We start from the raw sequence: 16,836 nt of genomic DNA on the forward strand, positions 1-16,836 counted from the left end.
TATTTTAATTGAAAGTATATACAGGTTATAAAACTATTTAAAATTAAATGCAAAAATAATATTAAGCAGTTCATATTTGCTGCCAAGTTTTAAAGAGAGTCAAACCACTGAACCAGTGGAAGACACTGGCTAAGCACCTGAACCCTGAGTTGGCTGAAGTGCTAAGCCAGATTGTGACAGCAGTAGCCTCTTTTGCAGATGCAGAGAGAATATTCTTTTTCATTTCAGTGTATCCGACTACCACATTCAAAGTTAATTAACCAACTGGGAGTAGAAAAAGCAGGAAAGTTTGTTCTCTTCCTCCAATTTATGAACAAAGAATAGGTGTGAGAGAATGAGAATTACTAGTTTTAAAGTCTTGAAGGCCATGGTAACAAGAAAGAATCAGCTCAATTAACTAACTATTAAATCAGCTAGTATTAAATGCAAAATGTATTTTGATAAACTTTTTCTTATGTATTCAGGAACAAAAAACATTTTTAATTTAAATTTGAATTTCCATCCAAATAGAGCTTGACACAAATTGCAAGCAAAAAATGAATAATCTAGTAAAGAGTTCAGCTATACAATTGCTTCAATAAAGGTGTATAGTTATAGCGTATCCTCCTGGTTAGCCCAAAGAAACACCATTGCTGATTTGCAACTTTACACTACATTTGGTTTGGTAACCAATGAGAATCAATCTTTCTTTAGGAAAATAACTAAAAAGCAATGGTTTCAATCCTGCGTGCTGATTTAAATTATGATTAAAATTAGTAATTTAAATCACCTTGATTTAAATCAATCCACCCTACAATACAGTGTGAGTATATTCAACGCTCATTTACTTTTAAAAGACAGCAATATATCACCTACCCAAATGGGTGGAGCTGGAGAAGATTTTTGCCTGAAGCAGTCCTACAGAAAGCCTCATTCACTACACAATTCTGTCACATTCCCAGAGCAGCCTGAAAGAGGCACAGGTCCTGTAGTGCAATAAGGTAATTAAAGAATATCATCACGCAGAAATCCAACAGGGCATGGGCAGCCTTAATTCTGACATTGCCTAACTTCTGAATTCTTGACTTTGCAATCTTAACATACTTTTAACATTTTTTTATTTGTTTGCAATGCATTTTATACACACACATACACGTGTGCAATACAGGATGTTTACTACATAACCAATCTTAAGTTTCAAGATAGCTACCCAACTTCTCTGGCACACGTTCAGCTTTAACCTTTGTCACTTTTTTTCCTTTGAAATACTCTAGTCTGCAAACAAATCAAGCTGAATGGTTTAAGCAACAAGCATTTCTTAAATTTTTCATCCCTTAACCTCTTTTCATCTCTCCAAACCTAAGACGTTCCACTAAAGATACATGCACACTCAGAGAAACAGAACCACTCATATGAGCCAAGTTGCTCATGTGGGTAAGTGTCTGCAGGACCAGGCCCTCAAACTGAACTCATTCAGGCAGGGCCCATGGTTCCATCTTCAGGCTCAGTTCTACCATCCTTGCTGATGTTGAACCATACCTTTTTCTTCACATATTGTCCTTTTGCTTTCTCTGAAATTACTTGCAGAGTAAAGCACTACTCCTCTGATTCCAGGTGGCAGAATTTGTCCTTGTATTTGAACAACACCAAGTACCTTGTCTGAGCTTAACAATAACCTAACAAACCTAGACATCATGCAATGTAAAGTGAATTCCATTTCCGTGTGGCAAGACCACACAGCCCACAAAGAAAATAAGTATTACAAGGCAGAGTAAAGACACAAACTTCTGTTCTTAGATAAGACATTTCCTCTTTACTTTTTACTCTTTTCAGTATTTCAAAGTTAAAAATCCCAATAAAAGATTTAAATTAACAGTATTTTTGCATGCTTGGATGAAATCAGTTGAACAGGTCTGAAGGAGTTCAAGGATCCGGGACTCTTTAAATACACCACACAGATAAAAGAACTGAAATTATTTTTTTGAATTGCTGAATTACTGGCATAACATCATAAGGAAAAACACTGGCATGTGCCAAGTGATTCTCAAAAAAAAAAGTGTATAATTAGATTCTATCTGAATAAATTAAACTAGTATTAGCTTTACCTTGGACTAGCTGAGCAGAGGGTGAAGGGGGATTACTGGTCACCTTTTTATCACCCAGCCCTCTTTGCATATGAGGAGTTTATTGTTTGTGAACAATGTCAGCTTAACAGATCAGGAGGCTGAAATCATCTCCCCACACAGCATATAGATCAGTGGAAGTTTGATGAATCTCCTGCACTGGATGGCTATTGGTCAGGGGTGGGGCGAGGGTAAGATCCTGCGACAGATAGGAGGACAATCAGCAAAGAGTTGGTTACAGCGCCAGGGTGTCTAGGGACCCTGGGAGGAGTGTGGTGGTTTGAAGGCAGTTGGAAGTGCTGAGTGGGACACACGGGATGCGAGAATCTATAAAGGTCTAGCAGATGATCTACCTTAGAACACTTGCCTCAAGTAATGATCCACCTGTTGTGCTACCAGGGATTCAGAACAAAACATTGGTGTGTCCTACAGCAGACCCCATGGAGTGTGCAGTAATCACACAAGGTTCACCACTATTTCTCAAACCTGCCTGAGTGGCATCTCTTCTGGATGTGGGGCCACCATTCAATGCTTGGCCCCTCTGTCCAGAAAACCCATAACAGTCCTAACTACTGTGATGGTTTGTGTGTTGTGGACACCTTGCCACAAGGAACTGAAATGGGATCACCAATTTATTTCACACAGACTATCAAACAGTATCAGAGGGGTAGCCGTGTTAGTCTGGATCTGTAGCAAAAAGAATCCCCCCTGTGGCAATATAGAGACTTTTTTTTTTTTGCAGCATGAGCTGTGAATAATATACCACTCACAGGAAGAAGCTTCAGAACAGTTTTTTTAGACATTCATCCATCTGACCACCACCCACCACCATGAAGTGGGTATTCACCCACAAAAGCTCATGCTGCAAAACGTCTGTTAGTCTATAAGGTGCCACAGGATTCTTTGTTGCTTTTACTATCAAACAGATGTCAGATGGTAACAACTTTCAGTCAAGCTCTTACCAAAAAACTGGGCCTGCATGAGAGACCTATAGGTGGACAGCTAAACAAAGGGGGAAAATGGTCTTGTGGTTAAGGCAATGGATACTACTCAGGAGAGCAGGTTCAATTCTCATCGCCATCCCAGACTCTTTGCATGACATGAGGCAGGTCACTTAATCTCTCCATTCTCCATCTGTAAAGTGGGGATCACCATATTTCCTTTCTCCTATCTCTTGTCTGTAGTGTCTATGGAGATTTTAAGCTCTTCAGGTGAGCTGTCCTACTGTGTTTATATACATCTATACACTGATATATGCGCCTAGCACACTGGAGCCCCAGCCGCGGTTGAGGACTGTAGGTGCTGCCATAGGAGGTAGCAAATTGTCACAGTAGCATATTGCTGCATTAAAAGGAGTTAATATTTCATTAGCTACAACATTAAAACAATGGAAAGCTTACAGGGAACTTTTTTTTCCCTCTTTGAGGAATGGAGAACCTGAGCCCTCAACCATTCACCAACGCAAGGTATATACCTTCCCAGCCCCAGGCAGTAACTAGAGCACAGATTCAGATGGCTGGAGTGATGATTTTAAAAGTTCCTAATCCTCTGCCTCATCTTCTCCTTTCCAGCCTGAGCTACCTTTCCGCAGGCCATATCATTTAGTTCCCATTTCCATCACAGAAGCTTTGATTAATACTCACTCAACAGCAGCAAATCCAACTCCAACAATCTGCTGTTCTAGATGGAATTACTGTAGCATCACCGCATTTCATAATTGTTAGTGTATTTATCCTCACAGCACCTCCATGAGGTAGAAAAGTATTATTATGCCCATTTAACAGATGGGGAACTGAGGCACAGAGTGACTGAACTACCCAAGGCCACACAGGAAGACTGGTTCAGTTCCCTGCTTTGCCACAAAGTGTCCCATGTCCTAGGCTAGCACTCTAACCACTGGTTTATCCTTCCTCTCCTCAGGTTTGGAACTACTGGAAGATCAAGAGTAAGGGCTTGTCTACACTGGCACTTTACAGTGCTGCAACTTTCTCGCTCAGGGGTGTGAAAAAACATCCCCCTGATTGCAGCAGGTTTCAGCGCTGGAAAGCGCCAGTGTAGACAGTGCATCAGCCCCTGGGAGTCGCCAGTGCTGGTAGCTACTCCACTCGTGAAGGTGGGTTTTTTGAGTGCTGGGAGAGCTCTCTCCCAGCGCTCTGCTGCGACTGCACACGGCAGCACTTTAACGTTGCCAGGGTAGACCAGCCCCAATTTTATTATTTACACAGCACCAACATCATGCTTGCTTGAAAAGTTGCCTGTAAAGTATCTAAAGCTTTGCTAGTGCTGTGTAAATTAATTACCATGTCTGGCTTTTCATAACATTGTAGGTAATGCATATATGTACCTACTGCTCCCTACTGCTGCAATGTCAAATTTGTGTGTATATTTGGGTATGTCTATATCTATCTCTACTGTAGTACCTTACAAAGGGTCTCAGCTCTTCCAGTCCAACTATAGCAACAACAAACAGATTTTGTCTTGAGCTCATGGGATAGGTTCCTGTTTTGGAACAGAAAGTCCGAAGTTCTATCTTCATTAATGACCATACAGTCTGTTCAACCATAGTGTAAGGTATAGCTGACAACCTGAAATATATGCTGCAACAAATCTGTTATACTTCCCGTTATGCCAACTCTACATAATGTAATTTGCCATGCTAAATTATATAGCAATGTACAAAACCCTAGACACTATGTTATAAAGCTAAACTTTAAGTGTCAGAATTGAAGATAACAACAAAAAATGTGGATTGCATTTTGGTTCTCTACAAACAAAACAAAGGTCCCAAACTATATAGAAGGTATCAGAGGGGTAGCCGTGTTAGTCTGGTTCTGTAGAAGCAGCAAAGAATCCTGTGGCACCTTATAGACTAACAGACGTTTTGCAGCATGAGCTTTCGTGGGTGAATACCCACTTCTTCGGATGCAAGCAGAAGAAGTAGGTATTCACCCACGAAAGCTCATGCTGCAAAACGTCTGTTAGTCTATAAGGTGCCACAGGATTCTTTGCTGAAACTATATAGAATTCATATCAAAATATTTCATGTAATTTAGAGCAGCAGCTCTCAAACTGCAGGTTGGAACCCCAAAGTGGGTTGCAACCCCATTTTAATGGGGTCACCAGGGCTGGCTTAGACTTGCTGGGGCCCAGGGCCAAAGCCCGAGCCCCATCACCCAGGGCTGAACCCAAAACCCAAGGGCTTCAGCCCTGGGCAGCGGGGTTCAGGTTATAGGCCCCCTGCGTGGGGCTTTGTGTGTGTCCCCCTCACCGACCCGGGGAAGCAAGCTCAGGCAGTCTCAGGCTTCGGTCCCCCCCTCCTGGGGTCGTGTGGTAATTTTTGTTCTCAGAAGGGGGTTGTGGTGCACTGAAGTTAGAGAATCCCTGATTTAGAGATTATTATACAAGTTAGCATTAATTAAACTGAAGCAGATACTGAGAACGTGTAAACAGCTGCAGTCTAGAATTCTTTCCTCTAGCCTCCACCTTAAGAGTAAACCTATCAATCAGACTCAGCAGCAGAAATTGCCATGCCAAAATTATTGTTTCCACACATTACGATTACTAGAAATATTTCAATGTTTACACAGTATCATGCAGCCAAACCGCCACTATCTGTCCACATAAGGCCTCTCTCTTTCCATCACGTGCAAAATATATTCCACTCAAGGACATCGAGTTCAAAAGTCTTGTTCTTTTGCCTCCACAGCCCTGCATTGCTCTGCCCCTCCCCACCTGTCAGGCCTTGTCTCTTACCACAGCACTCTCTTCCCCACCAACCTTGATGCTCCATTTCTCCCACAACCATCTCTGCATTGTCTTTCATGGCACCCTACGCATAGGGCACCTTCTGGTATAAATGCAGTTTTATTCTGAAAAGTGAATATGTTAAATGGTACCTTACTCACATATGCTGGACAGATCTGTTATCTGGAATCAGCTCTACTGACTTCCATGCCAGTGACGCTTTGGCTACTTTTTACTCCTGGGGTTAGCCCTGGAGAGCCAGCACAGAGGGGTACAAGCTGGATTCTAAACCTGCCCACATGTCAGCAAATTGTTGTAAAATTCTATCTGCGGAGTCAAATTCTGCTCTCAGTTCCATCCGTATAGCTCCCTTGAAGGTAGTGTGGCTGCACAAGTGTAACGGTGGACATAATTTGAAGTCCCTGGGACACACAGGTGCTACTAAGTGCACAAATTAGCCCATGATTCGTAAGAAAGAAAGAATACAGACTCTGTCTCAGATCTCAGGGCTCGGAGGCAGGGGGAAAAAAGCATTTTTGTCATTGAGACAAACATAATGCTCCATCATGCCATTTTTATAGTCATTTTTCCAAGTAGACCTGACTTTCAAAACTTCAGCATCACTGTCTATACCTACTGGCAAGAAGGACACATAAGTAGAGTCTTTCTGTATCTGCAGGATGTCACTTTCTTACTCATACTTATCCTCTAAAAAATAAATTAATTAAAAAAAATAAAATAAAACCACAGTAAATAACCTTACATGCTGCACAGCAGTAATTATAATGCAATGATTTAACCCCTTGCACCATAAAGACACACACTCCTCTCAGGCAAGAAACTATAAAGGATTCATTCCTCTTCTCACTCTAGCTTTCAGCAGTTCCTGTCCTCCTATTCTCTCCACAAACAGAGAGCGTCTCCCACCTCCCCAAATGATTAACACAATGTGGCCTACCCCTCCCAATAGGCCAACAGCCTCATGTTCCATGCCTCTGCTCAGCTTCCACCCCTCTCTTTGGTTCTTCCATGTCCATGGCCCATTCTTCTGATGCAGTTCATCTCCTTCCTGCTGGTCTACAGCCCAAAGGAGCTGCTGGGGACAGGGAGGGAAGGAAGGAGGGAGGGAGGGAAGGAGGGGGCAGGGCAGATCAGGAGTGCAAACTGGGAGAGAGAGGAGGTGGTTGAAAGGAGCAACTGTACTTTTCCATAAGCCTAGCTGGTGATCAGTTTGTGGAATGTCAAGACGCATAAAGATTGAGAGCCCTTGTCATTTTTTTCCTACCTACTGTAATTGCAGTTGCTAATCCTTTTTATCTGATGCACAGGAGCGTTCAGATTCCATTGTGAAAGTTCCAGGGCTTCTCATCACCTTCCTCAATTCTTTAGTCCATTAAGAGAGATCCGATTTCAAAATTGCAAGAAGGTAGAAGTTTGGGACACATTGTTTTCTGGGTCTCATGAAGACGACACAGGTACAGTTCCAGATTCCATTTTAGGGAGCCATTTCCCTCTCCTTTCCCCACTGAAACAGTCTTTCCAGATATGTTTGTGCTCCAGGGTCACACAGGTAGCAGATTCCCTCATTAGCTCTTTTGGAAAAATTCACTACTGAGCACTTTCATCTGTTGCTGTCACAAATAACTCCAAGAATGGAGTGTTGTCCTCTTCTTGCCCGACCCAGCACTCATCTGACCAAACAAAGTATATTCTAAAATACTGGAAAGGAAGAATCATTTTATGAATGTGATTTATTAACTGGAGAAACACTAGGTGAGTGAGGTAATATCTTGTATTGGCTCAACCTCAGTTGGTGAAAGAGACATGCTTTCAAGCTACACAGAACTCAGAATGAGCTTATATCATTCTGCTTATGTCAGACTGAGCTCTGTGTACCTCAAAAACTTGTCTCTTTCACCAACAGAAGTTGGTCCAATAAAAGATATTACTTCACCCACTCTGTCTCTCCCATATCCTCAGTCCAGGGCCGGCTCCAGGCACCAGCTTAGCAAGCAGGTGCTTGGAGCGGCCACTCCGGAAAGGGGCGGCACATCCAGGTATTCGGCGGCAGGTCCCTTGCTCCTGGTCGGAGCGAAGGACCTCCCGCTGAATTGCCGCAGATCGCGGCTTTTTTTTTTTTTTTTTGGCTGCTTGGATCGGCAAAACCCCTGGAGCCGGCCCTGCCTCGGTCCAACACTGCTACAACACTGCAAACCTTTATTATCTATGCAATGACTAACTGCTTTGCTATAGTGGAAAGCAAGAGATGGAGGGAGAGATCCTCAGTTGGTGTAAGTTGTCATAGTGCCACTGAAGTCCATGACACTAAGAGAATTTACACAACCTGAGGATCTGCCCTGGGGTCTCTACACAATAACAGGAATAGGTACAGCATTAAATCTGCTCCTAGAGATGGCTCCTTCAGAACTAAAGCACTTTGAGAAAGAAATGTGGGAAAGTATGGAGAGCTGCTGTCCATGCTACAGCTGTTCTGTGCACAAAAAAGGACTGTGGTCTCCATAGCTATTATTAAGAGACCCTTCCCAAGTTGGGGGGAATATCACTACACCAACCTTTCTCTCAGGGCAGGAGAATGGGTAGAAATAACCACTTCATTGGACAGGTATTTTGGCCTCATTGATTACTGTACACAAAGGAACAATGAAATTTTTCACTATCACAGAGGTCGGCAACCTCTGGCATGGGACAGTTTGTTTACCTACCACGTCTGCAGGTTCGGCCGATCACGGCTCTCACTGGCCACGGTTCGCCGCTCCAGGCCAATGGGGGCTGCGGGAAGCGTCACGGGCAGAGGGATGTGCTGGCCGCAGCTTCCCGCCGCCCCCGTTGGCCTGGAGCGGTGAACCACAGTCAGTGGGAGCCACGATCGGCCAAACCTGCAGACACGGCAGGTAAACAAACTGGCCCGGCCCAGCGGGCTGCTTACCCTGGCGAGCCGCGTGCCAGAAGTTGCCAATCCCTGCACTATCACCTTCTAACATATTTAGGTCTAATACAGAAAAGTGCCAAATATCTGCAATTTCCCACTCACTGAGAGCTGCAGTGGGTGGTCAGGTGAAGATCTTGGGACAGACTCCACTCTTCATTACACTTAGTGTAAATTCAGAGTAACTCTATTGGCATCAGTGGAGCTACACTAGTGCAGGGGTCAACAACCTTTCAGAAGTGGTGTGCCGAGTCTTCATTTAGTCACTCTAATTTAAGGTTTCACGTGCCAGTTTTACATTTTAATGTTTTTAGAAGGTCTCTTTCTATAAGTCTATAATATATAACTAAACTATTGTTGTATGTAAAGTAAATAAGGTTTTTAAAATGTTTAAGAAGCTTCATTTAAAATTAAATTAAAATACGGAGCCCCCCGGACTGGTGGCCAGGACCCGGGCAGTGTGAATGCCACTGAAAATCAGCTCGTGTGCCGCCTTCGGCGCACGTGCCATACGTTGCCTACCCCGCACTAGCCCCTAAATCCAAAGTAACTGAGAGCAGAATCTATTCCCTGTATGAAGTGAGATGAAGTTAGAATATGTTAAAAATTGTCATTGTAACAGAACAATTCTGTAAGAAGATTACACAAGGAAAGTATTGATCTCTCTGCTAGGAGCTCTGAGTCAGCAGACAATTGCATCTAGCCTTAGAGGAGACGACAATGCTTTTAAAATATGTACCAAGCAAGATAAGCGTGCAATGTATATTATTACTTATTGTGTTGCCTTCTAATGTTTTAAAAGGAAACTCTATAAGAGCTAAGATATCTACATTAGAGATAAGCAACAGCCACAAAAGTTGACTCTGTATCTGAGCTTTGGAATACATAGGATTTCATTTGACGCCATCTCTACTTTAAAAATGTATAGAAAGTATCTTTTCAAGATTTCAGAAAGTGGTGCTGTGAACGAGAGAAGATTTTGCCTCTTAATGTATCTCATATTGGCTCTTATAGTCTAGCTCAATTACTAGTTTGTCAATATAAATCACTTTGGTAATTGCAAGGAGTAAGTTCATAGAGCACAGCCCAGTGATTTAGCAACTAGCTCCTCACTCTGCCATGCTAAAGAATCGAATGGTATGAGGTTTATCTTGGACTATCACAAATCAATTTAGCAGGTGATGGGGGCATCCAGTTTACAGGAACTCAGCAGACTGCCAACCATCCCAAGAGCAAGATTTGGGTGTCACAATGCAAATGCTTCACTTGTGCAGAAGGAGGGGGAGATTCAGCACAGAAAGCACTGTTTCAGAAAGAAAGAGTTTGTCAGACTCCTCTATTGCGTCCTACAGTTCTTCCCCCAACCCTCTATTCTTGCTTGAAACGGACAAGATCCTGAAATTCCCACCTTGGATTGTGAGCCACAACAAAATGGCCTCTTTAAGGCTGATCAATATGTTCCCACTGTATTCAACCCCTAAAAAAAGAAACAATGAGAAAGAAGGAGAACATTTACACCTTCCACTCAGGAACAACTAATGTATTTGGTTTTCTCTGTACACCTAATTTTCATTTTTTTAAAGGCTTCTCCGCTTTTCATCAAAGCTTGTCAACTTTTTCTAGGTCAAATCTTTCAAGTGGCACAGATGCACCCCCACTGTAGGGCTAGAAAGTATCACTGACTCCCAATTATATCAACTTTATTTCTTGTGTAGATTTTGCTCTCAATACTTTCTCTTAAAATTACACTCTCCTTTATTTCACTTTCTGTTCACACCTTCTTAGTCTTTCCCTTGTTGCCCCTAATCTGAATATCTCAATGAGCAAGAATTAAATGTCTGAGCAATAAACACTATCTCACAACAAGACACAGAAGAGGAGGATGAGCAAAATAAAAATGTCTGTCTGATGAAAGCTCCCTTGACAACTACAGCAGCACTGATAGGCACCACTGAAATAATAGGACTGATACTCCAAAACAACAGCCAAGAAAATGTTATGAAACAAATAAAAGTCTAAATTGATCTTTCCAAATGAAATTTCACTGTCAAGTGAGTACAACAAAAGGTTCCTAGCACAGCTGTATTGCCACTACAACAAAAGATAAAAAAAAAACTACTGAAAAATGCCACCAAATCTGAAAAATTATCACCCGTTTTAGGAATACTATGGACCTCAACACTACAGAAAGAGGAAAGAAGTCTGTTGGTTCACAGTAGGGGGAAGAGATCAGATCTTTATTAATTTTTGTCTTGAATTGCTCCCAAATGAGTCAACAGCAAAAAAGCTACTGAATACACTGAGGGCAAGATCAGACCCTAAGGGTATGTCTACACTGGGATAAAAAACCCATGGCTAGCCTGGATCAGCTGACTCCGGCTTGCAGGGCTCAGGCTCCAGGGCTGAAATACTGCTGTGTAAATGTTCTGGCTCAGGCTGAAGCCCACGGGAGTGGAGGGTCCCACAGCCCAAATGTTTACACAGCAATTTTTAGTCCCGCAGCCCAAGCCCCACAATCCCAAATCAGCTGACCCAGGCCAGCCACGGCTGTACCAGGGGGCTTTTATCCCCATGTAGATGTACCCTTAGTGGCATATGTGCAAATATCTACCACTGTCCAGGTGGCAACCTACTAAGCAGGCTCAGCAAAGAGGCCAAGAAGTTAACAAACACAGACAATGAATGACCGTCTACCCCTAGAGGAGGTCCCTATAGGACAATACTGAGGCAACCCTGGGGAAGAAGATGAACTTTGTGATTTAGAAAGAGAACTAGAAGCAGGAATTTAAATTTGACCCCTTTTAGTTGGGCACATTCTGGGCCCTCCCCCCATCCCCCGAGGAGCTCGCACTCCCTCCTCCCCACCCGGCACTGGGAGGACCTCGCTGCCCCCAACTGCCCCGGCAGGAGCTCACTCTTTCCTCTGCCCCAGCCCCCGACAGGAGCTCGCTCTGCCCTGCCTTTGCATCCCTGGGGCCGGAGAAGTTCTCTGCCCCTGGCCCCAACTATTACTGGGGGGGCTTTGCCCCTGCTTGCCCCCCCTTGTGCACACCCCTGACTAGAAGCCAGAACATTTGGGTTCTATTCTTGGCTCTGTCAAAGACACTCTGATTTGGAAAAGTCACTTAATCCCTTCATGCCTCAACTCCTCCACGTATAAAATTAGGATAATTATGGCCACACTGGGGTGTTCGATGTCTGTAAGGTATTTTGAGATAATCAGATGGAAGTTGTATTACTGGCGCGGTGGCAGAGCTTGGTGCCTAGACACTATCATGATGGACACACATTGGAGACACCCACATTAGATGAGAGGGGCCTCATTTTGAGCACACTAACATACTGTAGGGTTGAAAGTTTTACTCACACTACTGGGCTCATGAGAACTCTACAGAACTAATTCTTCCCATTAAAAAGCTGTGTATTTCTCCTTTCTTTTATACTACCAGTTCAGTAGGCCCTACACGTTTGTATTTGTTTGTTTTTCCATGAAAAAAAAACCACACCAAAAAGCATAGAAATAAAATTAGCTGATGGTTTCCTGTTGGCCTGAGAGGGACATGCTCACGCTGCCTCCTGCCCCTAGGCAGCTGGAGCAAAATCTAGACCCCTCAGCACGAGGAGCAGGAACTCTGGAACTCATTGCTAGAGGCACCACAGCCAAGAGTGGTGAATTCCAAAAATGGAATGAAGATTTATATAAATAAGAATATACTGAGTTAATAGTAAGGATTTGAAAAAAAAATCAGTGCAGTTTTGAAAGGGATATACTCTGGAGCTGGAGAGTTTAAGCCAACCTCTAACTATTGGGCATTAGGGAAAAATGATCCTCTGAGCAAGTTATTCTATACTGCCCGGCTTCTACAGCGTTTCTTGCACCTTCCTCTGAATCAGCTGCTACTGGCCACTCTCAGACAGGAAACTGGACGGCCTGCTGGTCCAGAATTTGATAAAAGGGTTTTACGTTGAAAAATGATTCATCAAAACTAACTTTTTGCAGGACATAACTGATTTTGACAAAAGTTTCACAAGTCCAGAATGAAATGTCAGGTAACAGAGTGAGTAACTGACCCCAGCCCAAAACAGCTAATAACCCCGTGGTTAAGGCATTCATGTAGCACGTGGGAGATCAGGTTCAAGGCCCTGCTCTGCAGCAGGGCCTTGAACCTGGGCCTGCCACATGCCCAGTAAGTGCTCTGACCACCAAGCTATTGTGGGGTGAGACACTCACAATCTCACCTGGGGGAGTTTTTCCACTTGGTATAAATACTTAAATAGTCACTACAGCAGGGACTTGACCCTGGTCTCCCACCTTCCAGGTCAGGGCCCTAACCACCAGGCTAATGAATCTGGGACTAGCACACACAAAAACTTTAAAAGGTCTCAGTTTAGCCACCGGGTTATTGGGGGGGGGGGGAGCAGCGGGAGAAATCAACCTCTCTCTCTAAATTTTCAAAAAGTCTCAGTTTCCTCCCTATATGGAACTGGAGACGTTTTTAAATTGTGAAAATTTTCATGGGATAGGAGAACGGTTTCCTGCCAATCTGTACACTCGTCTGCTCTAGTATGATCATTCCTCTGCACCTACCATTCCAGCAACAGGTTGCTTTGCTAAACATCTGAGAGGGTTCTGAGCTATCCCCCTCCTGGAAATTCAGTTCTGAATTAGAGTTTGGGGGCTTCAGATTAGAGGCTCCAATTCAGTCTCACTGCAGAGATAGGTCCAAGTGCCAAAGCTTGGGCACTTTCAGGCCCCCATACTGCTTTGAGCCCACCTCTCGTTAAAATACACTCAGACTCTACAGCATTGCACATGAAATATCAAATCCGGTTAGAACTGTGCCAAACAAAATCACATGGCTAAATGAAGTGCAGAGCATGCTGTCTGCAGAGGGCATGCTCTCCTCTCCCTTTGCCCAGTCACACGCTGCAAGCCTGGCACTCTGCATGCAGCTGGGCTGCGTTTGGTTAGTGCATGAAAGGGAAGAGGTAGAGGATGCCAGTCCTCCCTCCCCAGCACTAGCCCAGCACCAAACTGTACTTCCTTTTCTCAGAGAGACAAGAGGAGGTGAAGTTGTATCTTTTATTGGATCAACTTCAGCAAGAAGAGCTCGGTGTGGCTGGAAAGCTTCTCTCTCTCACCAACTGAAGTTGGCCCAACAAGAGATTACCTCACCCACCCTGTCTCTCTAATATCCTGGGACCAACACGGCTACAACAACAACAAGCAAACAGCCCAAGCAGGAACAGTGTGCTCTCTCTGCCCCCACACCTAGGGGTCTACCTGTTACACAGGCCACACCTCTCCCGCAACTAGCTGCTACTCATCTGTTGCATACACATGTTCACCCAGTCCATGCACTCCCTCCCCCCCTACACCTGAAAGCAGCTTATCCTCTAACAACATACTACTTCTAAATGCCAGACTTAGTCTTATCAGATGCAGACCTTGCCAACCCAATTTGCAGCAGCCTCATCAGCCAAGGACAGAGCCCTCTGACCATCATCCAATCTGGTCAGAGGGCAGCCGTCAGTGACGTGTGACATTGTTTGTCTTTGATCAGGGTCGCATGTGGGACCCTCTTGGCCCCCCGTGTGAACGCTGGCTGCACATTGACTCTGGCCTGTTCGAAATCGGTTCCGAAGGGCCCACGGCTCGGCTGAGAGGTAGCTACTACAGAACCTGATTAAAGGGAAGCTCCCTCCTCCTGCCCCACATCTGGTAGCAAGACAATGCAGCATGAGGTGTGCAGAGGACCCTTTCCCCCAAATTACTGATTTTACGAGGCAGGATAAACACGCATTGCACAGAGGCCACTCCTCCTCTCCCCACCCACTCAACCTGTTGCGGCAGCTCGCCGACAGGCAGAGCCTGCCTGCAGGGCAGGGGACACACAGACACACACCCCCAGCACTCCGCCGCTGCTGCTGCCGGTGGCAGGAGCATGCACCGCACGCAGGTCTCCCCCCTCTCATCGGCTCCCGAACAACAGCCGCTTCCCCACACTCCCCAGCTGTTGCTCCTTAATGCCAGGAGCGGCCCCGGGGGGGGCACTTCTTTTCTATCCCCCCCCCACCCCAGCTGTTGCTAAGTGACAGGAGAAGCAGGCACCGCCCAGAGAACCCCCAAATCCTCTCCTGCTGCAAAAGGCCAGGAGGCGCATGCACCTTTCTTGACCACGCCCCCAACCTGTTGCTGCTAAATGGTGTGGGGTGTCCACGCGGCCCAGAGTAACAGCCCCCCACGCGATGACAGGACAGAGGCGTGTGCCGCCGCGTGCGGACAGCAGCCCCTTCAGCCCTGTCATCGCCACCGAGGGGGGGGGGGGCGCAGAGGCACTTACCGGGATGTGCACTCGCAACATGCGTCTCTTCTGGCTGGAGCCTTTCCTGCTGCCGCTGCTGGAAGCATCTTTCTTCTTGGTGTCCATGGCAGTGCTTCCCATCCCGCTCAGCACGGCTTGGCTCCGGAGGACGGCTCCTCTTCCACCTCCGTCCACCACCAGCAGCCAATCTGGGCTTGTTTTCAAACCCTCAGGAACTGGGGAGAAAGGGGGTGGGGGAACCAAAGGGGAAGGGAGGAGTTTCTTCCAGCTGCGGTTTTTTTAAATGGGGGCTGGGAGAGCTGCTAGGGGCCCCCGTCTCCTCCAGGAGCAAGATCATGAGACATCCTTAAACCTGCGGTTCAGTTTATAACTCTTCCGCCCGTTCAAAAATATCCGGAGACTCTTGGTGGGTGAGAAAGTTCCCTCCCCTCTGCACAGCAAAGTGACAGGTCCCCCATTACACGTGCCCTGGGGAGGGCAGAAGTTGAGCTCGACCCCGTTTGCAAATAAATACAATCCCTGGAGTCCGGATCCTGCGGCGAGGTCCGTCCCCCTCTGTCAAGCAGGAGGCGGTGGCCAGCGCTCCCTGAAATGCGCCTTCCTCTGTGCAGCCTCAGCAGCGAGGCAGGGCCACAGCGGCCAGCAGCTCACGCAGGCCTGGAGAAGGCGGTGGTGCAAACAAACATTGCAATGTGGTTCCCCTTTCCTGCTGCGAGCCGGAACCCCAGGCAGGGCTGCGGAGAATCAGGGGCTGGAACTGCCAGGAGGAGGAGGAGGAGTTGCCAATGCTCCTGGCAATCTGGCTCTGCTGAAAACAAGAGGCTGCGCTTAACAGGAAGTGCAGCAAATCGTAAAATACTTTCTCCCCGAGCTGACACTGCTCCCCTCCACAGGCGCCCGTCTCCCGTCCAGGCAAGAGCTCCCGGACCTTCCCTAGTGAGTCAGGATCTGACGGCGACCGAGAGAGGGTAGCGAGTGTTTGGGAGGGGGGCTGCGAAGGCTGTGCCTAGTTTGCAGTTGCTGATGCACCAGGGACGGGCTGGATTTCACCCCTTCACGTGAAAAAGAAACAGCGACCTTCTTCCCCGCCCCGCCCCCGAGGCAAACCCCACTCCCTGGGTTCTCCGTGGCCATCAACCCAGAGCCTGCCAAGGGCACTCCGCGCACACCCCCTTCCTCCTCCAGCCGCACTCCTGGGTCTCGCCGAGGGGCGGCTCGCACCGCCCCTCGCTGCCAGGAGCCATCAACGCCGCTGTTGCGCAATTTGTAACACTCGCAACAACCTCACCGCTGCAATGAGCACAGAGGGCCAGTAGGTGGCGGTGACCACAGCCAGCGGCAACGCTCCTGCCGAAGTATAAAATCCCGTAACTCAGGGCTAGTCTACACTTACCAGCCGGGTCCACACGGTGAGTCCGACTTCTCGAAGTTCGAACTATCGCGTCTAATCTGGACGCGATAGTTCGAACTCCGGAAGCGCCGCGGTCGACTCCGGTACTCCACCACTGCAAACGGCGGTGGCGGAGTCGACCTTGGAGCCGCGGACTTCGATTCCGCGGAGTCTGGACGGGTGAGTAGTTCGAACTAGGGTACTTCAAATTCAGCTACGCTATTCACGTAGCTGAATTTGCGTACCTTAGTTCGACCCCGCTTCTTAGTGTGGACCAGCCCTCAGAGAGCTTCAAAGCGGGGCCTGGAGGAATGGGGGCGGCCGGGC

General features: G+C 46.4%; 1 protein-coding gene across 3 annotated transcripts in view; it reads right to left on the minus strand.

Annotated features, from left to right (window-relative positions):
* PRKAG2 (protein kinase AMP-activated non-catalytic subunit gamma 2) overlaps window positions 1–16,239 on the minus strand; it is a 361,996-nt gene extending 345,757 nt beyond the window's left edge. Inside the window, exon 1 of one of the 3 annotated variants that reach the window (XM_039524126.1) lies at window positions 15,138–16,239. In XM_039524126.1, coding sequence (XP_039380060.1) covers window positions 15,138–15,239 — 102 coding nt within the window. In that variant the 5' untranslated portion in view covers window positions 15,240–16,239. Of the gene's footprint in view, window positions 1–14,241; window positions 14,356–14,699; window positions 14,775–15,137 lie in introns of those variants that run through there. The other 2 variants (XM_039524129.1, XM_039524127.1) reach the window with 2 other exon arrangements.
* Between the last annotated feature and the right edge of the window lie 597 nt (window positions 16,240–16,836).

Source organism: Mauremys reevesii, linkage group 2, assembly GCF_016161935.1.
Source record: "Mauremys reevesii isolate NIE-2019 linkage group 2, ASM1616193v1, whole genome shotgun sequence".
Lineage (NCBI taxonomy): Eukaryota > Metazoa > Chordata > Testudines > Geoemydidae > Mauremys > Mauremys reevesii.